This window comes from Myxocyprinus asiaticus, chromosome 10, assembly GCF_019703515.2.
Source record: "Myxocyprinus asiaticus isolate MX2 ecotype Aquarium Trade chromosome 10, UBuf_Myxa_2, whole genome shotgun sequence".
NCBI classification, from domain to species: domain Eukaryota; kingdom Metazoa; phylum Chordata; class Actinopteri; order Cypriniformes; family Catostomidae; genus Myxocyprinus; species Myxocyprinus asiaticus.
Window position 1 is genome coordinate 18,249,013 of NC_059353.1, and position 11,799 is coordinate 18,260,811.

The 11,799-nt window shown below is 38.6% G+C and overlaps 1 protein-coding gene across 1 annotated transcript in view; it reads right to left on the reverse strand.

Moving 5' to 3' along the window:
• The window catches only part of LOC127447192 (protein Wnt-10a-like), a 34,227-nt gene extending 23,406 nt beyond the window's left edge, over positions 1-10,821 (reverse strand). The window contains exons 1-3 of the mRNA XM_051708843.1: positions 10,292-10,821; positions 8,991-9,253; positions 5,131-5,504 (exon numbers count right to left, since the gene is read on the reverse strand). Coding sequence (XP_051564803.1) covers positions 5,131-5,504; positions 8,991-9,253; positions 10,292-10,521 — 867 coding nt within the window. The 5' untranslated portion in view covers positions 10,522-10,821. The remainder of the gene's footprint in view (positions 1-5,130; positions 5,505-8,990; positions 9,254-10,291) is intronic.
• Between the last annotated feature and the right edge of the window lie 978 nt (positions 10,822-11,799).

The window sequence follows — 11,799 nt, forward strand, 5'->3', positions numbered from 1 at the left end:
TCAGTCTGGGATTACATGATGAGACAGAATCAATTAAAACAGCCTAAACAGATAAAAGAACTGGCAAATTCTTCAAGAAGCTTGGAACATCCTATCTGCCAACAACCAAGAAAAACTGTGTCCAGGTGTACCTAGGAAAATTGGTGCTGTTTTGAAGGCAAAGACACCAAATATTAATTTAGCATTTTTTTATGACTGGACTTTGTGTGACGTTAATTGATAAATGAAAACTGTTTATGGCATTATTTTTGAAGATGTCCTCACTATGCAAAATGTTTCCCAAGTGCCTAAAACTTTTGCACAGTACTGTATATAGAGCAGGGCTTGACATTAAGCATTGTCATGTGCTTGTCCTCCGGACAAGTAAATTGGTCATTCACTTGTCAGAGTAAAAAAAGTTACTTGTCCGGAGAGAAAAAGGGACATTTAAGTTACATGCTCAAGTAACATGTCAGAGTTTATTTTGTATATTTTTCTAAAATTATGACCGATGCCCAAACTAATAGAGTACCTATGCAATCAACTCAATTCTCTGTGACAGAAATGTAAACTGCACTGGGTAGGGGAGGAGGCTATTGTCATATGATAATTATGTTATGTTACATATGGTAGTCAAATAAAGAAAAGCCTCCATCGCCACCATTAACAGCAAGGATGCTCATAGTTATGGAATGAGATCTACTTTTTAACCATGTTGTTGCTATACATTATCACAATACAAAAATTTAATGTTAATGTGCTGCGCTCTATCAAGGCAGCTTGTCGCAAAATGGAGCGAAGGTGGCGTCTCTCTGGCCTGAACGTACATCACCAGGCCTGGAAAAACCACTTGCATGAATATAAGGCAGAAATTGCATCCGCCAGGTCCCATTATTTTTCTCAGATAATTGTCAATAATCAAAGAAATCGCAGACAACTTTTTCATACCATTAACAAATTGCTCAAATGTAATAGTTCCTCTATTTTGCCTGCTTTAACTCACCTTTGTAATAGATTTCTTGATTTTTTCAGCACCAAGATTGACAATGCACGTAAATGCATTCTTTATACACCTGTCTCATCTGCTTCTCCTTTTAGTATCCTTATTTCTCTGGCACCTCTTTCTCAAATTTCTCCTCACTTGACCTGGTTTCTCTTGGTAATGAGGTATCACAAATGAAAGCTACCACTTCCATAGTTGATCCTATTCCAACTTGTTTGTTTAAATCATGTTTCGCCTCTTTGTGTCCTGTTGTCTTGAGTATAATAAATGACTCCCTGTGCACTGGTGTTGTGCCAGCAGCATTTAAAAATGCTGCTGTAACCCCTGTACCTAAAAAGACTAACTTGGACTTGGACAATCTTAACAACTTTCGTCCCATTTCTAATCTTCCCTTCCTTGCAAAAATTTTAGAACAAATTGTGGCTTCTCAATTATACACTCATCTCACTGTAAACAATCTTTTTGAGCCCCTTCAATCTGGCTTTCGCAAACTCCACAGCACTGAAACGGCATTAGTTAAGGTCACAAATGACTTGTTAATAGCTTCGGACTCTGACTGTCTTTCAATTCTTATCCTTCTTGATCTCAGTGCCGCTTTTGACACTGTAGATCATTCTCTTTTACTCACTTGTCTTGAGACAGTTTTTGGTGTTACTGATACTGTATTAAACTGGTTCAAGTCTTATCTCTCAAATTGTCGGCAGTTTGTTTCCTTGGGTGGATGTAGGTCGAAAGTTGGTTTGGTTAAATGTGGTGTTCCTCAGGGCCCCTTACTTTTTAGCATCTACATGTTTCCCCTTGGTCAACTCTTAAGATCTCTTGGTCTTAATTATCATTTTTATGCAGATGACACCCAGATTTACATCCATTCAAAACCTGGTGATTGTGTGGCTGTCACCTTTCTTGCACAATGTATTACTGAGATAAAAAAATGGATGTCTCTAAATTTTTTTTGTCTCAACAGTGACAAGACTGAGGTTATGCCTCCTCTTCTTTTGCTCCAAAACTGTGGAACTCTCTTCCCTCTGAGGTTAGACATGCTGAATCTTTTAGTATTTTTAAATCTTCTCTTAAAACTCACTTTTTTAGGGTTGCTTTTCTGTGATTATTATGTGATTATTATTGTATTCTTTTTAAATTGTTCTGATTGCATGTTTTCTTTTTCTTTTTTGTATTTCAATGTATTTTTCTTTTTGTTTTGTAAAGTGCTTTGAGATGCAACTTTTAAAGGCGCTATAGAAAATAACATTTTATTATTATTATTATTATAGCTCTGTGCGTCTCTCTCTCCCCATCTGCTGCCGTCTCTTCTCCTTAAATACTCCCACCACCCTCACTGGAACGCAAGACTGGTATGGCGCACAGGTGGAACTCATTCACTACTTATCTTCCCGGCCTCACTCTGCCCAGACACCGCTCAGCCCCACCCTGCTCGCCACATACCCTCATTTCCAAACTCTCGAACTCTCGGGAATTCTCCAGCCTGTGACTTACTCCCCCCCTCCCCCATTTCTAGTGAGGGAGCGTTGCTGCATCAGGATGGTCTCCGGGTCCGACCCACACATGCCTGGGAGTGGGAACAGGATGAGGGGGAGGGAGGATGGAGAGAGAGAGAGAGGAGAGAGCAGAGAGAGAGGAGAGAAAGATAGGCTCACAGGCCCCAGACATGCTGTCAACTGTTCCTCAGCTGCACTGACTCCTGGTGGACGGCAGCGGGCTCCTCCGTTCCATGGCGGATGGCAGCGACGAGGACTCCACGACAGCGCATCCTTCCTCCTTCTCGGGTTTCAGCACCAATGCAACGGGGTTCAAGGAATGCATGGGAAGGAGGAAGCTGGGACCGGCTTGACAAAACACGTAGACATTTATTCTCACTTAAACATAACATAAAACAACTCCACGTGCTGCTTCCCCGCAGACACGTCGAACACAAAAACACACAGACCTGTGCGTCTCTCTCTCCCTATCTGCTGCTGTCTCCTCTCCTTAAATACTCTCAAGGCCCCTCACTGGAACGTGAGACTGGTGTGGCGCACAGGTGGAACTTGTTCACCACTTATCTTCCTGGCTTTGCTCTGCCCCGACGCCGCTCGGCCCCACCCTGCTCGCCACAACAGCTTTAAAGTTTTTAACAGCAGTAGGCTATCAAGTATTCAAGTAAACATTCAGAATGAAATGCAACCTAAAACTACTACTGGTCTATACTGTATGATTTTAATACATTACATTACAATAGAATACTGCAGCAGGTACAAGACGGGCATTTTGGCGGAATTTTGAAATGTATTTGACCATTCAGGTGCGCATTAGCGCAAGCATGTTCAGCATATACACATGCGCTGCCTGTCAATCAAACAGGGCACAGCTGTTACTAGATCACTAGTGAATTATAAAATTACACATTCTGGATTATTTTCAACAGCAGAATAAGAATATGAACTTTCTAATAAGTGACACAGGCCTAGGCTATCACAAATATAGCTGGTTATTTTTTTTGTTATTGACATTTTAATCATAAAATTACAATTTTATCTTGTCCGGTCGGGCAAGTAAAATTCTCTTTCACATTCCCCTTCAAAAATCCACTTGTTCCAGACAAATGGACAAGTGGACAAGCGATAATGTCGAACCCTGTATAGTACCAGTAAAAATTTTGGACACATCTGACTGAATATACAGTATGTTTCTCAAGATAAAAAATAAATAAATAAAAAAAACTTTTAACTAAAGACTTATGCTTAAATGCTTAAAATTAGTGTTGCTGACAAATATATATTGTGCCTATGTATAGACTTCTTTATAAATGTAATATTTAAGTTAAAATGCTTTTTAAATGGGCAACTTTGACTGGAGGATAAAGCAAATGTAGCCAACTAGTGTCCAACAAACATGAGAACTCCTTCAATACAGTTAAAAAAAAAAAAAAAAAAAACATTCCAGGTGGATACCTCATGAAGTTGGCTGAGAGAATGCCCAGAGTGTGTAAAGCTGTTATCAAGAAAAATTATGGCTACTTTGAAGAAGCTAAAATATGAGAGAGCATTTTGACATTATTTGTTCCATTTGTGTTAATTTATCATTTTGATGACTTTACTATTATTTTTATATGAGTAGCTGTATCCAAACAACTGACTAGTACTCTATACTACAAATAACAATCCATTTATGTTTATTAATGTACACATTTAATTTTGCACAACAGTAGTGCAAGGTTTTGTTCTTTAGGAAGTAATAAGTAATGACTCATAAAGTTCATTAGGGTCATTCAGTAATTGTCCTCTACCATGTCTCGATATTCCTCTCAATACATTTTCCTTAACTACTCTACAGTTCCACTAATCTGCCACTTATTATCCAATTAGTCCAACATGGGCAAAGAAACAGCACCCCGATCCCTTACATTACACAATGTCACCAGGAGGGAGTCACTGATCAAAGGCAACACTAGGGAAGGCATATTTTGATAAAGCTTAAATGACTTTTAAACATTCCCAAATCCAAAGATAACACGTTTCAGAGAAGCATATATTTTCTTTTGCTAGAGTTAAGTTATTGCTCATTTAAGTATTTTGCTGTTGGTAGGTGGTTCAGGGGGTAGATGCTGTTGCCTGAATAACAGAAAAGATTCATGAGAGCACTAATTGAGCATAGACGGGACACCAACGCATACGTTTGTGCGCAGGCAGGAGCTCAGGCAAAAAGTTCAACAAACCTCTCACGATGCCAGGGCCTCTCTTTTTAAATACCGAAAATCACAAACACGGGAAATGTACAAACAAAAATGTTAAGCTTGGAAAACTTTCAGGGACAAAGTTTTTTAAGAGTGCAGCTGCCACATGAAGCATCCCTTAAAGTTTAGCCTCTGCTCAGAGAAAATCTGTAGCTTCTAGGAACATCAAAAGATACTCAGCTGCTATTGTCTCCTTTAGTACATGTGACACGGTTATAGTACCTCGGTAGAAAAGAAGCGCTTGTCTTTGAACAGCACTTTTTAACACACCTCAAAAGGGAGAGTAAGTCGATCTGCTCTGCACTCTCTGGAAATGTAATCCAACACTCTGATGATTCATTCAGGCTTAGTGTCACCCACCCACTCCACATCACACACAGTTAGCAGTTAACACTGCGAACATAACGCCGTCTCTCACCTGCCTGCCAACTTTGTTGTTATGAAGTCTCATCCTGGAGTGAATGTCCCTGTACATCTCACGGGAGTCAAGGAAGTCCTTGGAGAAGCGTTCACCGAACTCCACATTGGGACTGCAACCGCCCCATTCCCAGGAGTCCTGGGGGCCAAGAGTATCAGCAGGGAAGTGTTCCATCACCCCGTGTACCATCCCTTTACCACGGTTGATGGCCTCCAGCTGCAGACGGTTGAGTTTCACCCTGAACGCCTCCTCGTCCCCTCGCCGTTTCTCATCACAGCCACAGGCCTTCAGTTTGCCCATAGCGCAGGCATTGGACACAGCATGCACCACGCCAGCCGCCGCAATGGCATACGCAAATGCACTTTCTCTGAAACCTGCCAATGAGACAATAAAAGGGATTATTCAGAAATATTTTCCATCCACTGCCCACTTTGCCCAGGATTTATTCTCTCTGTGCATTGTGCAGGAGATCGCTATCAAGCTCAGCACAAGAGAAACCACAAGTGCCCTGATGCTCGCATAGCACTGACAGCAGGAGCAGTATATTCCTCAACACAACAAGCAGAGAGAGAGAGAGAGAGAGACCCCAGGGCACTAAAAACAACTAATCTGCTTAACACAGAGCAGAGCTTAGGCATCTACTAAACCCTGCTGAAAAGACCAGTTTAATCAGCAAGAAGTTTTCATGCTGGTCTAGGCTGGTTTATGTTGATTTGGTGCTGGTCTAGCTGGAGAAGCAGCACAGCCATGAAAAACGTGGTCAACCAGTGGTGTGTTTACAGCTATCCACTTGTGGTTAGAAGCATAATTTCTTGTTAGTTTCCATTTTTTTTAGCAATATCTGCCCAGATTTTTCTTGTCAGCATTCGTGACAGTATTTCTAAACTTTGAGAATAGCTGTTGTTTATGATTTTCTACCTCCTCCAAAAGCACGTGCCGTTCAATCTTTAAAAATTGCTGTATCCACGTCATTGTTAGTCACTTGTCTTTACCACATGACTTGTATAAAAAGTGGGCTTAAACAGATATTACTCTTGAGCAACAGGTGCACAACAATAAATAGGTCACCCTTTCCGCCTTTTTATTTAAATTATTTTTAATCAAAAAAGTTTTTTAATAATTTCTTTTCACACTTATTGTGTAGCTTCATCAATATTCGATAAAAATAAATTAGACTTTTTCTTATTCTTTTCAGTGTCCTTACAAAAAAACTAGCTGCAAACTTTCCACAAGTATGCTGCAAATTTGCCAATCATTATTTTCACATGCAAATGATTTTCTGATTCATCGCAAATGTTTGTCAGAAACTTTCAGTTCTTCACCGGAAGTGGTGAACCTGCAGAAAATCTTTGGCAACAATGGACAATTTGCCACAAGTTTGCGGCAAATTTGCCATGAACTCTCGATTTTTGTAAGTGTGGTCATACACTATGGGACCAGAAAAGGGCACCTTTAGCCCTGTTGCACCCTACCATGCAGTGCATTCTACTGTATTCCATTAAAGAGTCAAGAATTTGACATCCATTCGATTTCCACAGAAGTTATTACTCTTTTTCTTGATCTGTGACATATTACTATGTGACTAGCTAGTTCATTTCTCTAACGATGCATCATACTACGGTGGTTAAGCAGTTACATCTAGCTACATTGTTGTATGGGAAATGCATACCAGTATGGTATTTCTGGTAATGCTGTTTATTACCAGTATGGTATTTCTGAGGAAGTCTTGCTGGTTAAGCTAGTCAAAAAGCCTTGTTGGGACACCAAAACACCAGCATCCCATACTGTGGACCAGCATTCAAAACACAACATACAGTATGCTAATGACCAGCTATACTAGTTTTTCAGCAGGAAATGCATGCACATGCAGGAACAACAGAGAAGGTGTGGAGAGCTCTGGCTAATGTGGTTAAGCACAGACATGCTCATCTGTAAACAGGCTCTGCGCTAAGCTCTAAAACGTGGCTGCAATTAACCTGGCTACTGTTAGCAGTCGTTTGATCTGCGCTAATCACATGCTGCTCGGCTCCACTTTTCTGGATTTCAGCTCTCATCCACAGCGCTCTTTATTGGAAGTGAAGTGTGGCAAAGTCAGACTTTAAGGCTTTCAAAAAAGATTTTTTTTAAATTCTTCGGCAAATAGATTTGAACGCAGGAGAGCCTATAGTCACATAGTAGACTAGCAGTAGCAAGCTATGTTGCTCTATAAGAATATTTAATTAGGCCTACTGTGTTTTTCTCTCTCCAGGGTTTCTAGGGTAAAGACAGTTTCCAGAGGTGCTTGTATGTGCTATAGCCTTGTTGAGAGCTAATGGCCTCAAACAATAATAAACTGAGGTCTCATAAAAGCCGACTACCCTGAGTCACTTTTAGGTACAGATGGGGAATTAAAGAAGGCCACGCTTAGCAACATGAAAGAGCCCACTAAAGGCTAAATAGTTTATAGTTCCTTGTGCCTGCTAAAATCAAAGGGCACTACTTCAGCATGAAAAAAGCCTTGTAAAGTATACATATAAAATTCCTATTTTGCTATTTAAATCATCCCAAACAACAACAACAACAGTTGTTGTCAGGCTGGTAAATGTAAAAGATATATGAAAACATATATGAAAAACTATTAAATCCTGTGACTTCCGCATCATTTACTGTCTGAAATCGTATGCATGCTTGTGACCACTAAAGACCTTTGGTTAATTGTAACTGATTCTTCAATTGAAACACAAAGTTCCAAGTTTGAACAAGTTTTAAACTGGCCATGACCCCTTGTCTAACCCTTTAAAATTGTGTTTAATGCAGATTGGGACTTGTCTTGTTAGGTCTGAAAATGCAGCCTCGCCTCACCTCTGTGTCCTGTTTTGTCCATCTTTAGCTTTTACAAATGACTAATAAGCCCATAAGACTTAAATCAGGTGTGAACCAGTCAAGGTCTGGAATTTGCTGCATTTCACAAAAATACTTGCTGATGGCAGAGTTGCTTGGAGCAAAAGATCTGAGATAGCTGAATGATGTTCAACTGATCATTTCAAAACACACAGGAACTCACACATATTAACCCACCCACCCACAGTAACACACACACTGAAGCAGAGGAGACTTACATGAAAAAATACACACATGTGCACACAAACACAACACTAGTTGAGTTTTTTTATTATTATTTTTTTCGTGCTATCCTGTCATGATTCTATGGAGGGCAAACGGCACTTAGGTGCAGCCAGAAGGCACGGACATGGAAATGCTGTTTTAGATTTCCTTCCAAGCCAATGAAAGACCTGGAACAAATCAATCTAACAAATAATTTAAAGTGGATGCATGCCCGGCTGCGCTGATGGTGGAGGAAGTGGGAAAATGAATTAAAGATTGGACGAAACTGTCACTTTGGGTTACAGAAACTAACTAAACAGGTTTATGCTTTTGCCACTGCAGGTTGGGAAAATGCTGAAAGCAAATTCACAGCACTTGCACTGGCAGAGAGTAAAAAGCATTAGCTGGCCAGGGAACCCCTCATGCAGGATACTTTCAATCAGTCTCTAAGAGATATGACAATTGCTGAAGGAGCTTTCCTGCTATCAAACATTTATTGCGTTTCCACTATACAGACTTGAAGCATGTATTTACCAATTGGAGTTTCTGCCTTTCACACTACAAAATCGAAGCAAATTGAGCAATTACATAATTAAGTACATATACCAATTATTATTATTATCTTATTTTGAAATCCAATTTTCCTCATTCTGCACCTAGAATGGGCCACAACAATTCTCCAAAAAACACCTTTACATCTCTCAAAATGGCAACACACCAAAAGTCCATTTGTTTACTTTCTGTTTAACCTAGTTTAGGTTGATTTTGTTGCTTACCCCTGCTGAAGACAACACTCTCGTATGGAATCTTGTTCCTTGTCTCCAGGCTGGAGCAGTTCCAGCGATGTCCTCTGAACTGATGCTGGCACTCGTGAATGGCGATCTGGATGCCCTGTATGGCAGAGGCTGTCACATCTGGATGTCTCATACACACATCCAGCTGTTTCTTTGTCAGGCCAGGAAGAGTCAAGCACACCGTGTTGGCATTGAGAATAGGGTCAAAGGGGATCTTTAGTCCCAGGATATCATTTGAATCTGCCCTAGAAGAGAAAACGGAACCTTATCAAATGGCCAACCCAAATTAATCTCCATGTAAAGATGCTGAAGAAAGTTATAAATATTGTAGACTATGTGTTTGAATATGTGTTCCTCAGATGTTGTATTTGAAAGGTGCTTTAACATCTAGATAAGATTTTATGCACAAAGATACCTCATTACTGCGTCAGGCAAAACTGCTGTGACACATTATAGTGACATAAGGAGCGCTCAGGAGTTCATGACTAATACAAAATACTCCATGTGCCGGAAATAGATAACATATACATGTAGTATAAAAATCTGTTTTATAAAGATTTGGTTTGAAATGATTACAAATGAGTTTACTTGACAAATGGCAGATAAAAAGTTCCTTTCCATAATAGTTATGTGAAACTATATGTTTGGGCAAAGTAAGCTTCAAACTGGTCAAACTGTACAGAGTAACAGTACAGTATACACTGGGGGGAAAAAAGTTAACCTAAAAAAGTTCTTTATGTTGTAACATCTAAATTAACTAGTTTTATTCAGTCAGACATATTGAATATCACTGAATCTACATCAGTTGTAGGTTACCACTTTTTTTTTTTTTTTTTTTTTTTTTTTACAGTAATTGATAGTACAAACTAAAGGAAAATACATACAAACTATAACAGTTCTCATTGATATTAAATGAACCTCTGATGAAGTAATAATTTAATATGATAATATTACAATATATTACAACTGAATAAAGGAGCCCACCTTACTGCACTTTAGAATCAATATACATTATTGAAACATTTTCAAAGAACATCATAACTTCACTTTGCACCACGTTTCCAAAAATATTGGAAACAATAACACGAGCTTCTAAATTGCGCTTTAAAAACATTTTCGTTCGAATCCATGAAAACAGAACATGCCATATCACACACATACTATAATGCAATTCTGAATATTATTTAGTGCGTACATGCATACATTAATGAAACATGCTGAAAAGTTACAAATTATCACAAAACACATAACTTAACAGACATAACAACTCAGCAAGTTCTTACCTTTGAACTAGCAGCGACGCCAATGCCAATAAATTGAAGAGTCGAAATAAAAAGTAATCCATAGTGCTGGTGCTCGTCTGCAAAACTCTATCACAACTCTTCTGCTTATGGAAAAGAAGATCCGTGCAGTGCGCACACAGCTGTACTGCTGCGATCCGGTTCAGATCCTCCAAATCTGATGGAAAATGAAATGATGCTGGAGAGTGCAGAGCGATGTCGTGATCCCTCATTCATTAAACGGATAGTTTCAATCAGGTGCTTTAGACGCTTCTCGGTTTCCTTTAATGATTGTGCTTTCAGTTTAAAGAGGAATGAATGAACATCTGAAGATACGCTGTCAGGATCCACTGAGATTTCATACGACAGAGGACACACATGAATACATCAGTACTCAGACTGAGCTATCAACTGTCTTCAGGTCTTCTGATTTTTGCTTTATCTTGATGGCACTCAGCCTACTCCACTTTACTCTCTGCCAGCCCACCTCTACGTCAGCACACTCTCACACACAGCAGACTCCCATACAGGACAAGTGCCTCATTAGAGAAATCCAGACTGAAGGAAGTTAGAGGGAAGTTAGGATAGTTCCCCCCACTGAAATGTATGGTTCTATCTATCTATCTATCTATCTATCTATCTATCTATCTATCTATCTATCTATCTATCTATCTATGTCTGTCTGTCTGTCTGTCTGTCTGTCTGTCTGTCATATTAATGAAACATTTGAGCAGAATTATTCCGTTCACTATAATTCCGTATTTGAAAAAGCATATGTGTGTGTGTGTGTGTGTGTGTGTGTGTGTGTACACTACCGGTCAAAAGATATATATATATATATATATATATATATATATATATATATATATATATATATATATATATATATATATATATTTATTTTTATTTTTATTTTTTTTCTCACATTTTAGAATAATAGTAAAGTCATCAAAACTATGGAATTACATAAATGGAACTATGGGAATTATGCTGTAACTAAACAAAATCCAAAATAAATCAAAACTGTGTTATATTTTAGCATCTTCATAGTAGTCACCCTTTGCCTAGAATTTGCAGACATGTACTCTTGACATTTTCTCAACCAACGTCTTGAGGTATCACCCTGGGATACTTTTTAAACAGTATTGAAGGAGTTCCCATCTATGTTGGGCACTTATTGGCTGCTTTTCTTTATTATTTGGTCCTCATCAATTTCAAAAACATTTTTTATTTATTTTTTTTAATATTTTTTTATTATTATTATTATTATTATTATTATTATTACATTTTAGTTTTATAATGAAATAAATGAATATGGTGGCACAATTATATTTTTGTCTACAAAACTAATTTCAAACATTTAAGCATATGCCTTCAGATCAAAAGATTTTTAAGATCATGAGAAACATTTCAGTCAAGTGTTTCAAAACTTTTGACTGTGTGTATATATAAATATATATACTTTGCTCTTATGGAAAGAAATTGGTACTTTTATTCACCAAAGTGGCATT